General features: G+C 36.7%; 1 protein-coding gene across 1 annotated transcript in view; it reads right to left on the bottom strand.

The window, feature by feature from the left end:
- Nucleotides 1-352: 352 nt before the first annotated feature.
- ksr2 (kinase suppressor of ras 2) overlaps nucleotides 353-24,845 on the bottom strand; it is a 93,025-nt gene continuing 68,532 nt past the window's right edge. The window contains exons 6-14 of the mRNA XM_088008444.1: nucleotides 21,551-21,660; nucleotides 19,947-20,115; nucleotides 15,734-15,837; nucleotides 9,499-9,860; nucleotides 6,551-6,647; nucleotides 6,317-6,450; nucleotides 4,017-4,151; nucleotides 2,599-2,728; nucleotides 353-499 (exon numbers count right to left, since the gene is read on the bottom strand). Coding sequence (XP_087864570.1) covers nucleotides 353-499; nucleotides 2,599-2,728; nucleotides 4,017-4,151; nucleotides 6,317-6,450; nucleotides 6,551-6,647; nucleotides 9,499-9,860; nucleotides 15,734-15,837; nucleotides 19,947-20,115; nucleotides 21,551-21,660 — 1,388 coding nt within the window. The remainder of the gene's footprint in view (nucleotides 500-2,598; nucleotides 2,729-4,016; nucleotides 4,152-6,316; nucleotides 6,451-6,550; nucleotides 6,648-9,498; nucleotides 9,861-15,733; nucleotides 15,838-19,946; nucleotides 20,116-21,550; nucleotides 21,661-24,845) is intronic.

Below are 24,845 nucleotides of genomic sequence, written 5' to 3'. Positions count from 1 at the left end.
TTTAAGATGACGTGATCTGTTGAAAGTTACAAGGAAGATACATCCAAGAAACAAATTAAATATAATGAAGCAAGCGAATCACTCAGAAAAGACTGAAAAATAAAGGAGAAATATACAGTGTGTTTAACATCAAATTAAAGAAAACATGAGTCCCAACTGCTTTGAGGAAGTGGACAGTCAACTCATCTGTACACACAAATGCCAACATTCCATAGAAATACGCACAGCATGGGCAGTTTTCGTCACTGGGCTGGATTTTAGATTCAGTGCACTCTTTAAAGAGGTGGGATATTTATGTGGAGTAATGGCGGCTGATTGGTAAAAGCAGTGGACTGTTGTTTTATGGCCTAACTCATTTGACATACTCAGCTGACTTCCAGAAGTGCCCCGGATGGGAAAGGCGGCGGTTCCTTTTTGGCAACTTTTCCAGTAAATCTACCAGCTTGGAGAAGCTGGGCCGCTCTTCTGGCTTGTACGCCCAGCACATCAGCAAAATATCCTGGAAAAAAAAACAAAAAAAAACAACAAAAAAACAAAATGGAAATCATTTCACTTCTTTTTTGCTCACTGGGCAAAGAAAAATTACTTTGCAGAAGTATTCATATTACTTTAATTTTCCCATATTCTGTCTCATTACAGCTGTAAATTTTGTTTATTTTGTGGGAATTTTATTTCATGCATCAACACAAAATAACAATTTTGAATTAGAGGAGCAATTACACATGAATTAATGGTTTATATATAATAGTTGTCTCTAGTTATAGTTATATAACTAGAGACAACTAGTTATATAACTAGTTGTCTACTATATATAACTAGTATAGTTATATATAGTTATATAACTATAACTATATAAGTTATAGTTATATATATATATATATAAATAACTATAACTAGAGACAACTATTTTTTGTTGTTCCATAAAAACTATTTTTGTAGTCAAATACTATTGTTGACATCGTTTAAAGGCTTTGCATTTGTAAAACATTCTGAAAACAAAACGTAATTTTCCTTATTCATTGTGTTGGGCTATCACAATAGATTCTAATAAAGTTTGCAGGCAAGGTGAGAAAACGCAAAAAAAAAAATAATAATAATAATCTAGCAAGGCATTGTTCTCTTGTATTCACTTAAAGTCAAACAGTTTTCTTTAAGATGCATTCCTACTTAAAACAAAAACACATGAGAAGTCAGTTAGTTAACTTGGAAGACAATTATAGGCTTCATTGTTCCTAATTTAACCTTAACATAATACAGCATGAGGACCAGCAGCATTCATAACACATTCTAGATGGCACAGACTTGACATTTTAAGCAGAAAAACAATTACACCTATTGCATAGTGGCCTGCATAAATATTGGGACCCCTGGTAAAGAATGTAACTCTTTGCAGCTGGTTCCAAAGCTTTGCTTTGCTGAGATTTTTAAGACCCATTCTATCTTCATTCTGTGTTGTTCCAAAATGAACCCAGCCTTATTTCTCACTGATTCAACTGTTTTTTTAATATTTATGTTTCTCTTTTGACTGTAGTTATTGGCAGGTGTAGGCAAGTAACTAGTTGTGAGGTTATTTCCTTGCAAAAATTTAAATATCTATCTACCTTACCCATAAGGTAGCCATTTATCAATAATTAAAATGTCCCAAATTCTCTCTTACTTAAGAAGTAAAGTATAAGTTACAAAGTTCATTATATTTATATAATGTGAAACAATATGATCACCAATAACTGTGAAAGAAGTGATTTTGTTAAGAATAATATTATTTCTTTATATTTCGTATTTCCAATTGGTCAGTGTAAGATCATGGTACTGCAATAGAAGCTGAATTTATTATTAACTTGTTTTGTTTTCTTTTTCCACCAGAGTTGCTAATAACTGTGTAGGGAGAGAAATATGTAAGAACATTTACGTCTGAGGAGAAGATATCAGAGGAGATTTTATAAGTGAGGATGGGAAACAAAAGTGTAAAAACAGCTTGAAACATTAAAATATTTTTTTACACACAAGTCCCAGCATTTTTCTATTTTTTAATCAGAAGAAGCTCAATGTTCGACTCTTACTTCCCTTACTAGATTTAGTATTAGTCCAGTCATTCCATTTACCCCAAAATAAAAAAAAAGCAATAACTGGTATTTTCTCACTAAAGCTGAAATTTAATCAACAATTCCATCACAGCTGCGAGTAGAACTCGTTCTAGTTTTATCTGTGTTTAATTATTGCTTGCAAGCCTTTTTCAGACATATTTTAATCAGCAAGAACCCTGAAGTTTAATTATATAACATGTAAAACTTTTTTAGACTTAGGCACACTTTCAGAAATGTATTTCTCTGTGTAATTTCACCAACATTCAGCCTATTAAACAAACCTAATGCTAGTTAGTTATGATCAATTTGTTGGATCGTAATGGTTTAAAGACTTCAATGTTTGGGTCCAAAGTCTACATAGCTGGATATTGTTTGATGCTACTAATTTTTAAAGTGAATTCAAATAAGATGCGTTGTGTAAATGGGGCCTATATAAACATGCATCATACTTTGGAAACTAATCCTGTCAGAAATGTGACTCTTGATCAAGTTAAAAAGGGAAGAAAGCCCTTACCAGTATCTCCTTCCCCATCCCAGTTTGGGCAAGGTTCGGCTTCATGCCACTTCCAATCTGCCATATGATCACCTCCGCTGGCTGACTCTTGTAAGGCCACTCACGTGCGTGTAACTCATACCAGATGGTGCTGCAGAGACAGAGCCGAGCAGAGTGCGTCACCGCTTTGAACCATCTTATCTCATTTTGTTAAAGAATTATATCAACCAGTAGAATTCAGATAAGCAAAAACACCACAATTCAATTAATGCTTTCAGAATTAGATCACACTGGTGCATAGAAGGGATCCATACAGAAACATTAGTAGAGTTATTTATAGGTTAAGATCATGATAGTATATGTTTTATAATGAATCTAGAGTATTTGTAAATATGGCTAATGTAGAAAAAATATAATTTTTTTGGTGCAAATAGACCATTTTCACTCCTGTACAACATGTTTGAGTAGAATAAAAATAGCTCAATGCCAGGAGTAATGAAAAAAAAAATAAAAAGTTGACGCTTGATTGTTGATGAATATGCATAACAGCCAAGGGGGTCACCTCCAGGTAGCACAAAGGCCAACCGAGCAGCGGGACATTGTGCACAAGTGCTGCGCTTGTCTTCCTTTCAGAATAATAAGAGCGATGAAGCATCCATACGGCAGAACCGTCTGAAAACGCTGTTGTGTTAATAGTCAATAGAGCAGGGTCTACCCCAACAAACCAAGCCGTAATGGATGTGGAGGAGAAAGTGGAGCCAAAGTGATTTTTTAATCAACTTAGGGCGCATATAAAATTGGTCACTGAAGGAGGAGAATGGAGAGACTTTTGTCTGAGACTTATTTGACACTTGGAAAAGCAATCTATATGTAATAACTCTCAGATTCGGCAGGATGAATTCACTCAAAATGTGTAACTGCATTTTTTAAAAGGCAGAAATGAAGCAAATCAAAGACAGTCTGGGTGGGTCTGAAGAAAGACGTGGATGTAAGAAAGTGAGGGTTTTGCACCGATTTATTTAATTTAATATATTACTTACTATTAGCACGATCTTCAAGAACAACATTTACCTTCAAATCTAACCAGATGCTAACATGGACATCTGGTTAGCTGCTCAAAAACAGCTAATAAAATAAGAGTACTACAAAAAGATTTCAGAAAGTGGGTTAAAAAAATATTTTTCATTATAGTTAACATTTGTATTTATATTTGCCTTTTACTCAGAGTAAAAGTAGCTGGCTTTTATAACGATATACTCTCCATTATGTAGCTTCACACATAGTCTTTAATTAAACTTTATAAGTTTGCTCCTTTAACTCACTGGCTGCTGCTTGAATTTCTGCCCATTTTCGGTTTGTCAACAGTTGGCTATAAATATCCAGACTCAGACACTGTCCGGACAAACAAAGACCTGGACATCTGGTTAGAGGACACTCACCCGAAAGCAAAGACGTCTGACTGTTTGGAGAAAGGAAGCTTGTCCTCCTCTGTGTCTGGAGAAAGCTGCTGAATAATTTCTGGGGCCAGGTGACACAGCCAGCCGTTGGGGATTCTCAGTTTGTCTTCTCTCCGGCTGCAAAGCAGAAAGACACAAACACGGGTATTTGTTACAAAGTGTGTCTCTTCCTGTTGTGTTGTGATAACTTGCTTTTATGTAGTTTGTTGCATCCATAGTGCCAGGATTCTGGTTTGCTTTTAAACAGCTTTGCCATATATTACATTGAATTTTAAGGATTACATCGTGTCAAATTCCACCGCAACGACATGAGGAAAAAAAAAAAACGACGAGGAAATACATGATGGTGTCTTCAGCCATCTGTGGTGCTGTCATGTTTCCAGACTAAAAAATAAAGAGTCACAGGTTTGCCATAGGCATCTGAATTTACTTGAAAAAACATGGCAAACATAATTATTGTTTCTGGAGGCTTAAGGCAAGTTTGATATTTAGACTTTTATTATTAAATGTATAGAGCTACTGTTTGGACAACTTGTGTCACATTGATTATTGCAGTAGATTTTTTTAGTGTCAGTGCAAATAGTGTTGTGATCATGATTAGGGTAAATGTAATTATTATTACTTTATGGCAGAAAGACTAAACCTGAACTACAAAGTGCTTCGCTAATAAAAACATTGGTTTGTTATAGAGAGTAATATGATTCAGTGTAAACTTACCTGATGCCAGCAGCAAACCAAGCTTACTTTTCTGTTGCCAATCGGAAAGGCAAATTTGGGTTACATTTACTTTAAATTTTGCGAAAAATGAGAAAACATCAGTTAGAAACTGGTCTAAAGATTACAGTCTCTTTGGCTTATAATCAATTGATCAGCACCTCTTACACGTGCTTATTATTTAATTATTATCTTCTATTTTATCCATACACACAAATTGCTTTCATAAACATGGAGTCCAACATATACGTCTGTTGGTAACTATATATTGTTGATTAATTATAAAAACCTCAAAGGATCACCTAACCATCAAATTCCCATGCTCTGTATAGAAACAAGAACCTGCAAGGTAGGACAATTGAACCAATCAGAGAAAAGGTAATGGCACTGCAATCTTTGACTTTCTGAGTCTCTCTGATGCTACTTTTAGGTACTCTTACCCATTTAAGGACCTCAAGGTCTAAATGTGTAGATATTTGTTTTGTGACGACAAATGTCAGCCTTGCAAAGATTTTAAGAAGGATTTAGATAGGAGGCTGTTTCTGGTGAGCTTAAAATTGTTCTTTGTCTCCTTTTCAAACCTTCTTTTGTGTTGCTGGATGTGAGCTTCAGGTTATTGTGCCAATAAAAGACCCAGGACCTTCAATTCAAACAGTTTTCTGACAAAAGAGGCTTTTTTGGAATATGTAAGATTATTGACCTACTCGGTGTGTTAAAGGAACAGAATCCAGTACCTGGTACCCTGGTAAGCTTTTGGGTTGGTGTATATGGAAGTCTTAATAGAACAAGTATGCAAGGGTTAAAAAAAAAAATAAATTATCAAGGGGCAGTCTTATATTCCACATTTATAAAAACTCTGTTATACTTTTGGTATGAAACTTAATTTTTTTGTAAAAGTTCCCAATGATGTTTATGAGCAGATGTAAATATGTAATTGTGGCATATTTTGGTGCATTAGGTAATTACTGCCATATTTTAAAGATCAAAAAGTAATTCAGTAACAGTGTAGAGAGATCGGAGAACCACAATAAACCTAATAACTCCTTAGTGTTTGATATTTTGCATAATCCATGATTTTGCTATAAATATGTGTTAATGTAATAAAAAATAGCTTGTGAAGATAATACGCGTTTAATCAAAATTGTCTCTCTTTAACTTAGATGAAAGAAAGTTTCGACTTTGAAGCTTGGAAATCCTATGAAAAAAGAAAAGAAGGCTTTTAATATCTTCTGAATTCAGTTTTTATGAAGGAAATTAATTTACGGTTTCGTTGATATTTCCTTTTCACATTTCTCTAATTAATAGTTTTTTTTTGTTTGTTTTTTTTTTAGTAGCAACATCAGATCTTACATTTATGACTAAATACTGTCTAAATAGGTTTTTTGTTACCATTATGGTGGTAAAGTACAAATAAAATCAAGCCAAATATTTTGTTCTTGTATAAATATGCTTCCAATCACCCTGTCACAGCAAAAAGCTGCATGTGTCAGTTTTGAATTAAGCTTCCAGGTGTTTATTTGCAAAACAAACATAAGCTTCTGTCTCTAACCTGCTTCATACATATTTACCTGCCGGCCTGCAGAACTCCAGATATGGTAAAAAGTCCAAAGTCAGTGATGACGACTTTGCCGTTATCATAAAACACATTCTTGGACTTCATGTCTTTGTGTAAAATCCCCTTAGCGTGGAGGTAGCCCATCCCCTGAGAAGAAGGGGAAGAGAGATATGTGAATGTCCTGTAATGTGATGTTTGCTGCTGAAATGTTCCTGGAAATCAACGTTGATTTTTATTTTTTTTTTACCTTGACCATCTCTTGTGCAATCTGTCGCGTCTTGTTAACGTCCAGGACAACCTTGGCATCCCGCACCACAGAGTAAAGTGTCCTGCCTTTACACAAGCTGACAGAGAGGAGAAAGGTCGTAGTTTAGAACATTAAATCAGCATAAAAAAAATGAACCATAATATCTGCATCGTGAGCAGACAAATACAAAAGAGATTGAAGCAAAGATTGTAGGAATCTGTTTTCAAAAAGGTATTTCACAACACAGTTGATCTATAAACTGTCCGATATGAAGATCCCCTGTATGACTCCCCTACTCATTCAGACCAAGATGGCCTGCATGATCTGCACTTGGATAAGTAAAGCCTTCATATCAAACCTGTGAGTGACTGATTATACAGTAGAATCACAAATATTTAGAATATCAATAAGAAGTTAATCTCGTTCAATAGTTCACGTCAAAAAATGTCCCCAACCTGTATTGGTCCTGATAAAAACACACTGAGCCATACAGCGTGAAATGGATCTTTATGACTGAATCTTTGTTAATCCAGCTTTATGCTTTAATTTTGTGATTATTAAACAATATTTTCCTCATTGCTGCATTTCTGATAGAAGGTGCGACACTTCTGCAGGACTGCCCTCACATAATGCATTTTAATAGACAGCTTCCCAAACCCCCACTGCCTCACACTTGAGACCCTCAACCCCGACTGTGCCCCCACAGGTGACCAGCAAAGGACCCGAGGCCCACCATTCATACATATTCATCTCGTAGCGACAAGCTGACAGGAGCCAAATCTTTAGGAGCCGTCCCACTTCATTCTTTTTCTCAAATGCAGCTTTCTGTGTCGGATGGCAAATACCTTCACCTCTGACAAAAATAAATAAATAAAACGCTAATGAGGCCATCTTAACATGCTGAGATTCACCCCTGTGTTTCAAAATGAGGTGGTTACGCCATGTGCATGAGCAAAAAAGCAGCAATGACATCACAGATGACGTCAAACGCATAAAACGTGTCCTGTGTGCTCTGCAAAAAATCAATCCAGACTTAGTCACAAAGGAAACAATCGAAAAGTAAGGAAGCAATCAGTGTTAATGACCTAACTCGTGCAAACAGAAATCCCTCATTTAAAAATAACCAATATACTTTATTTTAGTTTAATTATACTAAACTAAGTTTCACTTTGACCTGCATAGGGTTGTCAGAATTGCATCTTAAAGATTTTCATCCTCATCATCACTCTGATATGTAGAAGCAGGATAAAAAAGCCACCTGTTGTACCGACATTTGCTATTATTTTCAGCAATCACCAGAGAAGGTTTCCAGGAGGCAGGCAGCTCATCTGCCAGCTCCCCTGCATTCACAGCAATTTCATCTGACATCACCTGCAGTCATAAAACTACAACTACAAATGTGTAACCTGTTACACAGTAAATGTGAAGAAAACAGAGATGTTTTTCTTGCAGAAATGTGTTCGCTAAAAAAAAAGGGCATATGAATCCAGTGAGATTCTCCATTCTTTAGTAAATAAATGAAACAGGAAAAAGAAGAAATGAGAGGATGGTGATTTTCTGTGTGGCTCTTTTTTTTCCCAGTGTGACGATAACAATGGCAGTCTCTAATATCCAAACAGTTTGCTTTTGAACATAATTAGCTTTGCTAATTAATTAAATGAGAGCATTTCTTGTGATGTCCTTGAATAATAACAGGTCCCTCTCCCTATACTGTGAGAACGCAAGCACTAATCCATGAAATAATTAAAAGGTGTTAACTACGTGAGAAAATTCATTCAAGTTCACTTGCGATGCTTTATCTGCTGTCAGCCTGTCAGAAAAAATCCACTGTTTGCTGCGAGGTGTGGGTGGTTCATCTACTCAGCAACAGTCGCAGCCTGTTCTAATCATAACGTCTGCATGTTTCACTGTCAGACACTCCATAACGGAGCAGATCTGTGGCTGATCTGAAAGGAGTGCCGGGGGGGGGATGCTGACTGCAAGGACCTCACAGCTGCCAGCCCTATAAACATTTCACAGATATGATGCAATCAGCATGAAACAAGTCAGAACCACTGGACAAACGAAAGCTGTATTCTTTATCTGACTTTCTTACTCGCACGAATGCTGTCAAAAGCATGTTGTTAAAATAATAATCTAGAGTGCTATTTTATTACATTTTTGTAATATTTTAAGTGAAAATTTCACATGATTTCTTTACCTTTCTAAATGTTGCATTGCTTGAGGAATACCAATTAGGGCTGTTATGATTACAAATGTTACAGGATGATAAATTGCCCCAGAAATTATTGTGATAATTGATAATACTGTTTTTCTGAGATTATTATCAAGTGATATATTGATAATGGCATAATAATGCAAATTTTCCTTCTTAAAAAGTAAAATACTTTAATTTTGTACAGAACACCCCACACTGAAAAATATATGCAAAATAAAACACAAAGAAAAACAACAAATAGAGGAAATAAAAAAACACACACAACAAAATAAAAGGGATTATGAAGTCTTTAATCAAAATTGCCCTTTAAAAAATATCAATTATCATAATGGAAATTAATGAGCTCATTTTAATTAATCATGCAATTAATTGATTAATTTCTCAATGCGACAGGCTTAATACCGTACATCAATTTGTCCGTATGATCCATGCGGTTCAGCACACCCACATATCAACTTAACACAGAACCTATTTAAACCTGTGCAATACATTTACGTATGTACAGAATTAGACATTTTCTATGCAGTTATGTTCGATTTTCATCTCTTTCAATCCCCACCTGGGTTTTCTCCCACTGACAGATAAATTGGTCGGTTTGAAAATATTTCTGATTGTGAAAAGCTTGACCATAAAAACAGAAGATGCAACAACACAACACGTTCAGTCCTCAACAGAACTGTCTTCCCAGATTTCTTGTCCCAACATAATCTGTAACATCTTTTCTCCCTACCTGGTGATGATGGCCAGATGCGGTGGGCTCATGCACACCCCCATGAACAGCACCACATTCTCATGGCGAGTGTTGCGGTACGCCATCACCTCCCGTTTGAAAGCCTTCAGCTGGTCTTCGTTGTCCCGCTCGATGTCGATCAGTCGGATGGCGACCTCTCCGTGCCACCGTCCGTGGAACACCTTGCCGAAGCGCCCTTTGCCGATCATCTCCCCAATCTCCAGCTGCTCAAAGGGGATGTCCCACTCCTGCAGGAAGATGCTCGTCTGGCTGGCTTTGCGTGGGAAGTTGCGAGCAGACAAAAGGGACAAATTCATCTCCTCAAACTCATCGCCGGAGTCCTCGTTGTTGGCATCTTCATTCTGTGGTGAAGCAAAGAACACAAACTAGGGAATTAGAACTCTAGGTTATCAGAATAACATGTAACTGTGATATTGTTGTTGGAAATGGGGATTAACATATTTATAGCAAATAACCCACATTTTTCCTGGCTTTTATCTATATTTTCCTTTAACACAATGCCCTCTCCAATCATGAACTTTTGCAACTCTCCTACAAAATTCCAGATCCATCTATCAGGACAAATATAATACCAGCAAGTAGAATTTGCATGTATGCCACTGTGAATCTAATATCCAACCAGTATCCAAGCAATCCTTTGTGGTTGCAATATTCCACATATAGATATTGTACTGATGATTGCAATTGTAAGTCATCATATTCTTCCGTTCTACTACCAAAGTATCACTGGAACTGGATGATTTTCAGTTTGATTGGCCTTGACGGCTGATTGGCCGGTTGGGAACTCAAAAGTCCCATCTTTCCAATCAGTGAATACGCCACACTAAGCTCTATCAGGTTGCTCTGACAACAACACTGCCCAGTGTAGACTCTGTTAGTGAGTGAAGATGGCTCAAAATTAACTAGTTTCAGTATGAGTGAGGTACTTAAAAATGAATCCAGAGATCGCACAGAGACATAAGAAACAATTTAAAATGAAGCTTAAATTGTTCCTATATGATGTTGAGATATGCCCGTGGTTCATTTAGGCTTTGGTTCATAACAAGACATTCAGCAGGTAATAAGAAAGCTGAACAAATCTTAACAAGATACTCTATTTTATCCCTTTCAGACTCTGTCATGGAACATCCTGGATTTGGAAGTATTGGCACTAAACATCAGAGATAAGACATGCATCTAGATTCACTAGGATATAAACACAGATACTTCAGTTTTTTATGTTACACCTGCTATCTGCCCCAATATAAGATGCTTAAGAGAGCATAAAAGCATCAATTTAGTCTCATCATGGAAAAATAACAGTAAAATCCTGTTTTGCAGTGACTGCTCTCACACAGGGACATGGTATAATCTCTGCTCTCTATATTAATAAGTAATGATCCCTTGTGGCAGGAAGGCAAAGAAAAAAAATATGATCAATTCTGTACTTTTCACATTTCACAATTAAAAGTAGATAATATAAAAAAAATATTCTAGAATCTACAAAAAAGAACATACAAATAAATTTGAAAATGTAAAAAGCACATAGGTAAAACAAATGAACCACAGAATCCCACAGACATCAATGTCCCACAAAATGCAGTAAAGAAAAGCATTAATTAAGTATTCTTTCTGTATGTCCTTGTTTAAAAGTTCCAGCTAAAGGATCATCTGAATTTCCATTCTATTCAAATTGGAACATAAACTCATAGCTTATCGATTATCAGTGCCTTCCTATTAAAAAAAGAACTTCATTGTTATCTGGACTGTGTGTTTGAAATGCAGACTGCTGTTCAGGCTCTTACCAAAGGAAATGGAGTTATAAAAAGAGAAAACAACTAGAGGGAAAAAAAGGTGGCTGAGTTGCACTGATTTGATTTTAAATATAATGAACTGAAAGAGTGAAAATAGGCTATTCAAAGATGCCAGCTGGGATATAATTCAAAGCAATCTGCATTACATTTTCTCAGGATCCATCATTGTTACAGAAACAGAACTGACGAGCAGCAGTCTCGCTGCTTTTGACGCATAACTTACCTGGAGGCACCTCAGAGAGTCAAGACAAATTATGCTAAATGGGAAAACCACGCAAATGAGTGTGACGAGCGACGGTGAGAGCTCTGCTTGCATTCCATTCACATTCACTCACAAATTCACACGACAATGTGGAAATGCAAAGCAACACATTGATCTGAAAACTTGAAGTAACACCTAAATTCAGATCGATCAAAGAAGGACTCACATCTGATGTCGGCTCCACTTCGATTTGAAGTAAGGGGTTGCCCTCATTCCTGAAAGAAAAGCAAGTTTCAATGAAAATATAAGCTAATAGAGTCTCTACATTCATATGATTTTAAGCACTTTTAAAGAACTGATCAGGTGATTTTCTGACACTGCAGAGGCTCTAACCAGAAATCCACCTGCTGTGGACAGATGATTTTAGTGACTGTGACATTTGCAACTCCCTCTGGAAATGGAGGTTGTGAAAGAAAGGTGTGATATGTTGGTAATAGTTACTGGAATGTGTAGCTGCAAACCTTCGACAGATAAAGATAGAGCGTCAGACATCTGGCACGCTCAGATCCTCAGATTCATTTATTTTTATTTATTTATTTACACTTTTTAACATCCTTTTCTATGTGTATAGGGATGAGAAAAAATTGGGTCCTTGTTAAACTTCCTTTTGTTTTAAGCTTATTTATTGGTCTGACTGTTGATGTGGCCACATTTACAATGGTTAGCCTTTTTGTAGATATTAGCAGATCAATGCATCTGCCTTACCGGAACAACATGTCTTTCTTAACATGAAAAGAGGCAAACAGAAATGGTCAAAGTCATATTTATTTACCCGTCATGGCTTACTAATTAAAAGCTTCTACACACAAGTATAAATTAAAAAGCTTAATTTCCATTTCTTTTAATAGGATTCTTAGGGGTGCAACTAATTGTGGCTCTGTAATTTTGTAAAACAACAAAACAAAAACAATTATTTCTTAAATTGTTTTTTCCCTCACTAAACAAATGCAGCCAAATTAAAGGCAGAAATGTTCTGCGTTTAATTATGCTAGTGGAACAAAAGACTGAATTATTTTAAACCTTCTCACACGTCTTTACCAGGAGTGGCATTTAACAAGTGGGGTGCGCTAAGTGGCTGCTTTTAATAGCCGTACTTTGACTTATGAAGAGCAACACCTCTACCTTGAATGCTATGTTTGCTTGTCTTTCCCACTTTGAAGGGTAAGATACTTTAATTTTCCATCATTGTTTGTGTCTAGATTTACAGCACCTGGTTTCTTCTGCTGCAGAATTATGATGCATGTCTCACGTCAGTGATGTAAAAAAATTCAACGTGATCTTTCAGCCTAGACCTTTTGAAAACTATTGGATACATAATTGAATAAGTACCACTTATGGAAGTGGGAATTTTTTTTTTTTTTTTGGTGGGCGTGTCAAAATCAGGTGGTAGAGACTGCCATGAAAGGTCAGATATGGGTCGCATGTGCCTGTTGTGTGAACGTAGCGTATGTCACCTCATATTTAGACATCTGCCAAGACTGCTAAGAAACCTGGGGAGCAGCATATCCTTTTAAAGTTGTATCTATATATTTTCTGCATATACATTTGAGTACATTGCTATAAATTCAAGTTTTGTTTATCATGTTTTCAAAACAAATTTTGTGTTTGATTTTATATGCATTTCAAAAGAGAAAAAGAATCTTATTCAGTCAAGAAAATACACTATATTTTTGGATCGGACTTGTGAGACTTTGCCAAATGAAGCATTATTTCTGCCTTAATTACACGAGAATTATTTACATCAAAGTTTTGTGGATGTTGTAAAAAAAAAAAAGAGCCACTGGATTGTTTATTGTATGGAAATGTATTCTGTGTTGCTGCTTCACTGCGCTGATTGCTGATTGATTGCAGAAGCACCTGATAAACTGTGGGTGCCTGTGGGTGTGGAGCAATCTTGGAGAAGCTGAAATATTTGCTATTGTACCTACAGACACTTTTTGTGCACCGAAGCACGACGCAATAAATATGCCGCAGAGAAAAAATGTGGATCTGAGCCTGCGTGGCTGGATATTGAAGCTACTTGCCACCTTTGTCTGTGCACTGGTAACCTTTTTTCAGTCTGCTTTCAACAAGACACCAAAAGAGCAGCCGTCCCGCTGATGTAGAATCCCTTTGTTAAACGCGAGGTCTGTTATTGAGGCCACCTCAATGACTATGAAATGAGCCACTTTCACAGCTTTGAGCCATTTCTGAAATTACATCTGCTTTATTTTAGTCATTTCACAGAACGTGTCTTCTCTGTCACAGCGGCCTAAGAACTGAAATCACAGAATATTGTTTTTCTTCATGAAGTAGTTTGAGAACTTTTTGTGACCGCTAACATATTTTTTATTTTGCATTGAAATTTGTTTTATTTTCCTGTTCTTGTGCCATCACATGTCATGATATCTGATAATATTATATCGGAAAGAATCCTGGGGAGTTTCTTTTTATGAATAAATTACCGGCACCACTCCACAACACGCTAAAAGGACAATGATGGATTTATGAATACATTTTGAGCAGGGTAGAAATGTAAGAAACTCCCATTTTGTGACCTCAGTTTTTTTGTCTCAATCTTTTTATTAACTTCAAAGTGCATTTTCACCCTGAGGCCCAATTAATTTCTGACCCCAGGATGTATACCTTCAGATTCATGCACAGTGGGAGGCAATAACATGACTAAAACAAGCCCTCATATTCCACACTGTGTAACATTAGTGTGTAACCTCTAACAACCTCTCCAGAGGTACATTAGCACTTGTTAACAAAGCATTCCTGGACTCTGGGCAGAGACTACAGGTGAGGCAACTTATAAAATAATGTGATTCCTGTGGTGCCAGAGGCTCATGGTAGCGGTTCGATCTCTGCTCTAATGAGGGAATCCTGCAGGGCGATGAGGTCTGAAACAGGCCCTCATTAACCCTGGGATGAGGCCGTTAAGGCCAGCGAAATCTGTCACCTGCTTCTGTAACAGGATAGCAAGATGTGGGTAGAGAGGGACAATAACACTGCTGAAGGAGGAACATAGGTTTTAAAACTTTACTGATGTGTTTACATTTGTCAAAGCACAGACAACAGAGAGAGAAAAGAGAAGCAGTAAAAAAAAACTGAAAGTGCTTCACTTAAGTCACAGAATTCAGAGAGAAGAGCGTTTAGAATATTATTCTGAGGTACTCATTTAAAATTATTCAGTTGCAGATGACAGAATGCATCATGAACAAGTAGAGAGTATTTCCTGAGCACCACAGAAGCAGAGATAAACAATGTGATGAACTGACTGACTAATCGCAGTGGGGAAAATGTATAGTTTGCAAGGGAGACTTCTAAATCAGTTTCTCTGTGTTTTGCTCCTCCAGAGCTCATTAAAAATATCCAGCCATAAAATATTTGTTCTGATGAGGCTCATTTGTCAGATTAAAAGTGTATTTTGCAAATGACAACTCTTAAACATACTTTACATTAAGCCCACATTTCTGCATTAAAATGTGTGTTATTGGTTAGATGTAATATTTTAGCTTTCCAAGAAATTAAATGTCATGTTTTCAGTAGCCTTAAGCAGAAAAGCATAATTAACAGAAGTAAAGGCTTAAAAACATCAATTTCTGTGTAATTGATCTATATAATATGTTTCACTTGAGTTACTGAAACAATTGTATTTGCCAACCATTAGCAGTGGATTACGGTAAGCCATTTTTGAAAGAAAGTCATTAGTTATGTTCAAAAAATGAATTTGCTTAATTGGTTCCTCTTATTTTGAGATATTTATTTAAAGATTTGATCTTAAAGCTGGCAGCAGTTTCAGGACTCTGGCACATAGATGTCAAAACATGTGCCTTTACTGTGGATCAGCTTTTTCATCTATAGCTTATATGAATAACAAAAAAGCATTACTTTGGTATTTTCTTCTGTCAATGTAGACTAAACAATTATATCATTACAACTGACCATCTGCCTGTGGATTAAGTTTCTCTTGTTTCCTGTGTTAGATTGAGATGCTAATCCAATTAACATCGGGGTCGAAAGGCATCTCATCACCTATCCCCCTCTTCCGGATGTTTTCCCATGACCAGTGGCTTCCTCAAAGACTCAGTGAAAATCCACTTGGCATCCCAAGTGTAGCGTGAAGTAAAGGCCATGCTAACATTAGTCTCTGAGTAATCGTCATGTCGTCCCTCACATTGAAATTGTCACCCAAATATCTGTGCTCCAATAAGTCTGACTTGGCCTCTGAGCGGCGGTCATAGAGAGGAAGAGAGAAGTGCGAGGAGGAGACACGGTATCCTGTCAGACAAGGACAGAGAGAGGAAAAGGGATGGATGGATAACAGTATGTGTTCTACTCACCCCTGTTCAGAGAGGACCGGATGCAGAATGACTTGCGGTGCTCTACTGGGAGGCGCCTCTGGTGTAACATCTGGAGACATTGAAGTCACAACACATTATAATTTATCCAAGCAATCAAAGTAATATATGTGTGTATATAAAATTAGTTCAGCTTATCTATGAATTAGGTAAGCACAATTGTTTGGTTCTGTCAAATGAAGACTTGAGGAAGGAGCGATTACATTATTGTCATGCCAAGGCTACAACCTAATCACATCCACTTGGACTGGAGGTGGACGTACCCCAGAAGTCTAAATTGTAAAACTTCCTGGTACAGCAGAAACTATGCACATGGAGTCCAGCCACTGCCGCTTTTGGCTGTAGCAAAACAGATCTCACAGAGCTGGTGACACAAATCCATGTTCTCCAAAAAACACAGAGAGAGAAACTGCTATGTGTTTTCTGAGACAGGAACTGTGCGTGGTGTAAAAGTTTTGATTTAATCTTAGTCTACAATCATTTCTAATAAATTACACAACCTGATTTAGAATCTGCAAACCAGTCTAAGACATCTTTAAATTACATTTATGTAGGTAAATACATGAATACATGAATTCTTCATCATTTCTGATTTAAAAAAGAACAAAAAAACTAGATTTAAAAAATGCCTTTTATCAATCATGCAAGCCCTGGAGTAGTTTGGTAAAATGGTTGTCATTTCTGAAGAAGAATATTGTCAGAGATTGAAAAAAAGAAGCAATTGTTTTTCATTTCATCTGGTGAGTTGTTTTTCTCAATAAAAATCCAGAACAGAAAGATTTAGATGCAAAAATGCCAGCAGTAAAATGTCTGCATATTCAAATTTTGCCTAGCATGGCACTGTGTGTTATGGGATATGTATCTGTAGGGAAAAAAAAAAAATCACATTTTACTGTGCTGTACATCATAGGACTTTCCAAAATTATTGGCACCACAGCTAAGGATGGATAAAGTCCCTTAAAAGATACATCCATGTTTTATTGCAGTGGCATCCACTCACCCAAAAAAACACATCAATCCAGTTTTTTAATTTTGGCGGAATTATTCAGTGGGGGACGATGTTATGAAAAAACATGTTCTTAAAAAAAATCTGAAGCATTTCTTTAAATGTGTACTTTGGTCACAGTGCCAGTGATCCTTTATTTAATAATGCATGTTTTCCAGTTTCCCTGTGGTATTAATATGACATGATATTGCTTCTCTTAGCCATTTTTAAAAGCTGAACAGACAAAAAAAAAAACATGCCATTCAATTAAAGGTGTTGTGTGTTGATTTTTAACTCATTAATTAGAAAATACAGCAGCATCTTGCCAAATGTGCCCATTGCCTGAATAAAAGTAATAAAATGAAACTAACTTCAACTGTGACAACCAAAGCTAGATGAGGTGACGTACTTATCTTGGCACCATGAACATTTACAAGGATGGTAAGTGAAAAACCTCTAAAGCTTACCAATGGAGATCAAAAGTAAAGAGTGGCATCCTGGAATCACCAAGTTTCTATAAAAACCCTTTTGAAAGATTTTTGCAATAACCCATTTACAACAGGTTTAAATAATAGATTGTTGTTTAAACAGAAAAGGTAAGGTCAGGTCACATGCATAACATCACACCTCATAATTTAAGAACTGTATGTACATTTAATAACTTTATGTTACCTGTTAAATTAGGCTATATGAGTAAAGTTTTAAGTTATTTTTTCTGTTCTTTGATAGCACAACATTTCACAGGGAATATGAAGTAAGGGCAGCTTTTGTGTTGCCTCTGAGAGACACATCATAACTGCTCCCTGTGTTAACACACTGTGACAATTTGTGACACAAAGTGCAAGCTGCAGAAAGTCCCTCAGTTGCATGGCACATTAGAAGCTGGCACTGTCACCTCACAGCAAGAGGGACCTGCTTTTCCTTTTCCATTTGGTGCTTTTCTGAATGCTTTCATGGACTGGCTCCAAGAACCTGCAAACCAGACGGACTGCAAGCGCTCAGAGTCCAATCTGAACCATTCATATAGAATATGTAATTTATGTGACAAATCTCTATATTTCAGCCATATGAATGCTGTGACATGAATGATCCCACACAGATTTATCACAGCTATTACATTCACATTCGAAAACATTCAACACAATGCTGGTCTTGCCATTAGGCACCTTATATCCTGTAAAAGCGGTTTGTGTTTTCTTTTGTAAACGAGGACCAGCATTAAACTTATTATGACATTAGTATTAAACTGGATCAACTTCCACATAATATTCTCACAAAAAGTGACAAACTAGTTTTGTTATGCAGATGATTAAGGCGGTTAATGCAAATTCGACTAAAAAGAGTATATGAGTCGACAATAAGCAACACATACAGCTGTCCGCAGTACAGCAGAAACACATGGTTTTCCGAACACCTGCCTCAACAGATCTCTGCAAGCTACACCGCCTGCTTTTCCCCCAAACCTCTCCAGGTACTCCCAGCTGTAATAGGCTGCCAAATGAGCTACTGGTGAATGGTACCACTGTTGACAAAAGCGAGAGAATCTGGGCTCTGACAAATCATTAGGAACCCCAAATGAGACAAGCATGAGTGGGTGTAGGAGCCAAGAGTCTTCAACAAGCCAAGGTGAGAAAAGAAAGAAAAAATGACTACTGACATCAAAACATTCTTCCTTACTCATCATTGGTTGGTTTCAAAGCACTGAAGGATTTAAAATGATAAATTACTGGGAGTCTTACCAGGGAAGATGAATTGCTGCTTGTATTTGAAGTAACTTGAGGCTGTGGAAGGAGGAAAAACAGATGAGCCAGAGTTAAATTATCTAATTTGAGCTTTAATGGGGTAATATACAGAGTGATTACAAAGTGCATTTTAATTTTCAATGAAATTATTAAAGTTTATACAAAACTGCATTTTGGATGTTAACCTGTTAAGATAAAAAAAAAAAAACAAGTATTTCAAAAAATTTAATCAGGAATGCAAAAATTAGCAAAAATTGCAACTTTTTGTGCAAAGTAGAAATTTTCTAGGCTTCCACAATGTTCAAGGTCTGAGTGTCACACCTTATAATATTTTGTTTTTGAAGAAAATCTGCACCTAACAGTGGAATTTCAATCCAAAAAAGCAAAGAAGGTCGGTGTTAACTGCATCAAAAGTACAAAAGATACTGAGCATGGCTAAAGCTGTGCTAGGCTTCTTACAAAGACATTGACACTCATTTCAGTAACACTGCATAGAATTTCTCAGTCATTAACATTTTAGCTTACATCTGAAATTTACTGGAAAAATTGTCAGAACAAAGTCAGCTGTAGGTGCAATGACCCTTTATTTTGTTCCAAGAAGTCACGCCTCTGTTATCATAGTTTGCATATGTAAATGTCGGATTCAATGTCACTGTTTTTAGAAAGTCTACATGCTTAAATCACATCAAATATTTTTAGAACTTTCCAGTTTGAAAATATTTTTTATCAAAAACTTTGAGTGTGGACAGCAGGTTCAAACAAGGAAATGTATTTTACAAAAGTTTAGTTTGGGCAGGGTTTAAGATCCTGTCTGCACTTTTTAAGATTTAGAACGACAGATTCTGAGAAATAAATTTTCAAGTTTCTTACCTACAACACGTTTCTTCGTATAAAAACAAAGCAATTCACCTTACTCTCTTCTAGTGCTTCTGTAGTACTTTTCACCTTTCTGTCACTTATAAACCTATCCAGGAGATTTATTACAGTGAATGTAGATTCTTTGAGAACTGAGGCCAGTACAAAAGGTTGCAAACATTAATTTTAATTTTAAAGGGGGTGTCCATGTTTTTATTGCCTCATTTACAGTATTTCTATTGTGCAAGGAGCAGGTCAGTTTAAATACTGTGGCAGTTATTGCAGACTCTGTGTTCTAATACATTATATCTTTTGAAATGCTCTACTGATAAGTAACTACACATACTGGTAAACCTCCTACATCCAGCCAACTGAACACCTCTCAGTTCTTGTGGGTCATTAAGTTGGACATGAAGCTGAACCATGTTTTGTTAACTTTGTTCCTACCGGTCAAGTTGAACTGTTTTTGCTGCCGCGCCGACTGTGGAGAAGGATGCAGTGGTGATGGCGGAGTGGCACTGCTGGGCAACGGAGGAGCCGGGGACGATGGGGTGGAGGAAGTGGTGGATGATGGATTACTGCTGGAGTCCGGTTGGTAGGGGACTGGGATGTGGTCCTGAAGAGAGACAGGAAAAAATCTCTGAATTAATACAATTATCAATCATGCCCCTGAAATAAATATCTTCAAAACTATAGTTCAAAGCGATGAACGAAGCAGTGGAAAAACAACAACAACAAAAAATCAGCTTCTCACAGACACATTAAAATCAGTTTGACCATTTGAAAAAGACTATTATGCTAAAACATGTCAGGCTTTTAAAGATGCTTGGAAAAATCTCTCCTTTTGTGATGACAAAGAATGATAATGGAATACCCTTGAGATTTCCTTTTGAGAAATGATGTTTTTGGTTTCAGAAAAACTTTAGCCTGATCCTTCATGTTTGTTTGAAAAAAAAAAAACTGCTTTGTAGCTTTACTTCTTTGTCCAGAAATGTTGCAAAAGCAGGAGATTTTTGACACATGAAGACCCAACCAGTTCTTTTGAAAATCCCCATTGTTTCTTTACTCTTGCTGCCAGTCTTGGTTGTAAGGGTGTACACACTTTTTTGCTTTTTTGACGTTTTTCTTCTATTTACTAATTTGTTTGTTTTTCTCTAACAATGAGCAGCATATATACCGTATTTTCCGGACTATAGAGCCCACCATACTATAAGTTGCTGGTATCTCCGCCGCTCTGGATTCATTAAGGACGCAGTTCTCCGTCTCCAAAGCCGAACCATGGATTCGTTCATGCCGAGTTCACATGAAGCGGCTCCATTTCCCTCCTGTACTACCAGCCCTCAACTTAAAAGCTGCATCATATGAGTTTGAAGAAATTCCTCTGTCATGCCTGCTGCTAGCAACTGCCTGTTCTAAATAAAAATTAGAACTTTCTTCTTTGATTTCCAATTTTGACTTCCAAAGATCCACTTCCTGCTAAAGAGCCCCCTGGTGGTTGAAGAAAAATAAAAAAGTAGCGGCTTATAGTCCGAAAAATGTGGTACATGTCACACCCAGAATGAAGGTTCTGGAATTGATCATTTAATTGGTAGACTGTTTACTCTTACATGATTTACACATGGAGTCACATCGATATGTAGAAATGAAGAAAGTTTAAAGTATGTAGAACTATCTACCCAAAATAGATTCATGAATGCTCTACTGGTAAAATAGCCCACAAGGTTTAGTACTATTGAAGCTCTTGTTTTCATGTCTCTGTCCACAAATTCAATCTAAACCTTCACTTTTAGCTGCACAGTGGGAATCATACAGAATCATACGATAAACTTCATTCCAGAGGAACTAAACATAAACCCTGAGCTGCCAAACATTCAGCGTGCGAAAGCAAATGCATCTGTGTAAACATCAATGTCGCTGAAAGATATTTTTGTACTCTTTCCTTATCCCCGGAGAAATAACAATGACTCATAACCCGCTCCCATATGTGATAGAACGTGATATGTAGGACAGGTTACAAACAATGTAATTTAGAGTTTATTTGTCATGCCTACCTTGTTGATTTTGTTGGTTTTGGGGAGCGTCTGACTGATGTGCAGGTCTGTGTACCTGAGCGGATTGTTGATGTCACATGGCACTGATTCAGTCCGTACCAGACGAGCTACTATAGAAAAAAAATAAAAGCAGAGAAACACTTAAGCTCTGTGGGAAACTCAAACACTTGCTTAATAACTTCAAGAAAATCAGTAAAGCACTGCTTCTTATCTAAAAAAAAAAGAAAATAAATCTCACCACTTGTTATGAAATGCTCACATTATGAAGAAAAAAAAATATCTTAAGGAGTTTATGGTATTATGAAAGTGTCACATTTCTTATAAAAGCATTGTTGAAGTGGTCCAATTAGAGCTTCTTACCTTGAATCATTCCCTGTTGATCTTATTTGGAAAAAAGAGAGGGAAAGCAGGAGAAGACAAAGGAGTTTTTAGTTTTCAGTGATGTTAGTGTCAGGATAAACAGTGCCTCATCCAAATCATTGCTCATCAGTCAGTCTAGAACATTTTGTTTGTTGTAATTAGAAGTGGGGACAAAAACACACTTTTTATAGCCAAGATATTTAAAAAATAAATGAATAATTATGAGGGGAGATATGGATCTGGAGTGTAGGCATCTGCTCTCTTTTAATGGAATAGTTAAGAAGTTTCTCAGAACCTACAAAAGTTGGGATATCTAAACATAAAGCTGCCCACTCATTAGACTTCGCCTGGGGCAGCTGATTCAGCAAACCAAGCACTTAGTATCAGTTTGTGATGCTTCAAACTTTACTTTACTAGAAAAATAACTGAACAAAATAGACTCATGACGAGCAATATTGTCTCGCCTATTATATAAGGATAAGGAATTATTATCTTGTGATGTAAAACATTTTTTAGTTTAAAGCTGAAGCAATATAAGACAAATGCCTGTGAAACAATCTTCCTCCTCCAATGAAGATATCAAGTTATATGATGCAAGCTTTACATATCAATGCATAGAAATAACAATTTAGTGATGTTTTTTCTTTACAATAATTTATTAGTACAGGTTTAATTTGTCGCATATTAACAATCAACATTTTGTCAGTATCAACTGAATTTTCTGCCTTATTTCTCACTCTGAAAAACATATAGGTAACAAACTCAGCTTTGGGTAATACTAAACAGGGCCTGTTCCAGATTACCAGCAGCCTGACACACATCAGAAAATTAAAATGTGCCTGGAGCGACACAAGTTAAGGTAAAGATGCATTCATGCAGGATAAAAATGTTCCAACTTCCGTAAAAAATTAGCATTTACCCCAAGGCTGTACAGTATGATGTTCCTTTGTAACGTTAATGAGATGAGGAAAAAGAAGGAACATGACAAAGACTGGCATGTTCCGTGAACTCTATAATCTTTTATAATTACTTGTCTTGCACTGTGAAAGCAAAAATGTCTATAGCAGTTTTTATCAAGACAATGTATGCATTAAGCATTATACATTACCTTTGAGGGATTCTCGTCCTCCTCGCTGTATAATCAATAAATGGCAAGGTGGGGCTTCTTTGGTGCATTTGTTGTGGCACTTCAGCCTATACGCAAACAGAATACAGAGACTAAATTGGTGCCTATTAGTTGCCATTTGAATATTTACTCAGAGTTCAAACTTATGCAAACAGGAAGCATTAACATTAACATCAACAGACAAGAAATACGTACTGCAAATTTATGTAATGAAGATGAAAACAAAGAGGTTACAAATATCAAGCACACAATGAAAGAAATAAAAGATCAATATGGTTCACTTGTTTTTAAAAACATAACTAATAAAAATGTGGGATTAGATATAAATTACTACTCGAAATTTAATTGAATGCTGTCAAATATGCATGATACCTACTTGCAGTTTTTACATTTTAGTCCAAACAACATTCCCTTTCCACATACTATGCATGTCTGGGACATCCAGTACTTGGTGGAAAACCTGCAAGTAAGAAAAGACACAATAAACACAATAAACACCTATGTAGTTATAGAAAACCATTCATCATAATAAGGTATTTTGCCTTCTTATAAATGCTCATTAAATCACAATTAGTTTCTGCAAGCTGTCTGGTTCTTCATATGCAAGGATAATACACATCTGCAGGAGCTTCTTGTATAACAGTGTTTACCATTGCAATTTCCTCACCTGCTGATTTAATTTGGGCCCATTTCATTTTCCATCTTTTTTAAACTCAGTCTGAATGAACAGACAATTTGAAGCACAGTAGTGAGGTCACAGGGTTAATGTCAATAAAACGATCGGTCTGAGTGATTGGGAGTTTTCAAGCCTGTGTTCATGATTAGAGGCCAACACAGCCTCTTCTCAAGCAAATCCACAGTGCTCTGCAGCAAGAACCAATTCCCTGCGCAGATTGACTGACCGTTCCAAACACGTTTGTGACAATTGGCAGTATTTACTGATGCAACGCCTGGATGCCAGTGGTGTCGCTGGCTGGCTAATGGCAGGTGACTAATCTAGTTTGACAGAATCAAAATCTCTTTATTAGACCCCTCCTTTGCCTCAAATGAGTCACACCTCACTCCAACCAATTCCATTTGACAGAATGTTTTAGCGGACTGTCAATTATGTAGGACAGTGAGGTCAGATGCTGCATGACGAAATTATCTTTCAGCAAAGAGGGGGTGGCAGCGCAAACACATGGATTTATCCAAAAAACACAGAAAAAAGGAAAATCTGAAAATAGACAAATGGAATTCAAATAGCTTGTTGTGTTAAAGGGGAGGTGTTATGCAAATTCAACTTTTTGAGGTTCATATCAAATTATGAAATCATTCCCTTATCAAGAACATGCAGAGTGTTACTTTGATTCAATCAAAGTAATTCAGGGGCACTTAGGCGCCTGCTAGCACAATGTACCGCCTATTTATCCAGCAGAGCTCCCACAATAGAGTTCCCCTGCGACTCCCACTCAGTTCCTTCAGGTTAGCAGCAGCAGTTAGCAAACACTTGGTGGAACTGTGCATCTGCTGGGCTTAAAATACAAGCAACTTATCAGTTCAATACTCCTGCGAACTGCTGTGAACGGCATCTTTCTGTTGTGATGATGTGCTGAAGGCGGACTGCTGGACAGGGTGGGAGCTTCTTAAAGAGAAAGAGGCTATTTATTAGGTCACCCCAATGTTCCTCTGTCTAATTGCAAGCTTAAGCTTAAGAGCATATTGGCGATGCTTCCTAAAAGAAAAAAAAATCTTCATTTGACAGCATTAATAAAATACAATTTTGCTAGGAAATAGGGCCAAAAGTCCTCCACAGCGACAAACTAAATG

The sequence above is a fragment of the Poecilia mexicana genome, unplaced genomic scaffold (genome assembly GCF_051168715.1).
Source record: "Poecilia mexicana isolate PSO_F unplaced genomic scaffold, ASM5116871v1 scaffold_9, whole genome shotgun sequence".
Taxonomy (NCBI): Eukaryota; Metazoa; Chordata; class Actinopteri; order Cyprinodontiformes; family Poeciliidae; genus Poecilia; species Poecilia mexicana.
The sequence above is the reverse complement of the archived record's forward strand: the minus strand, read 5'-3'. Positions and strand labels throughout refer to the sequence as shown.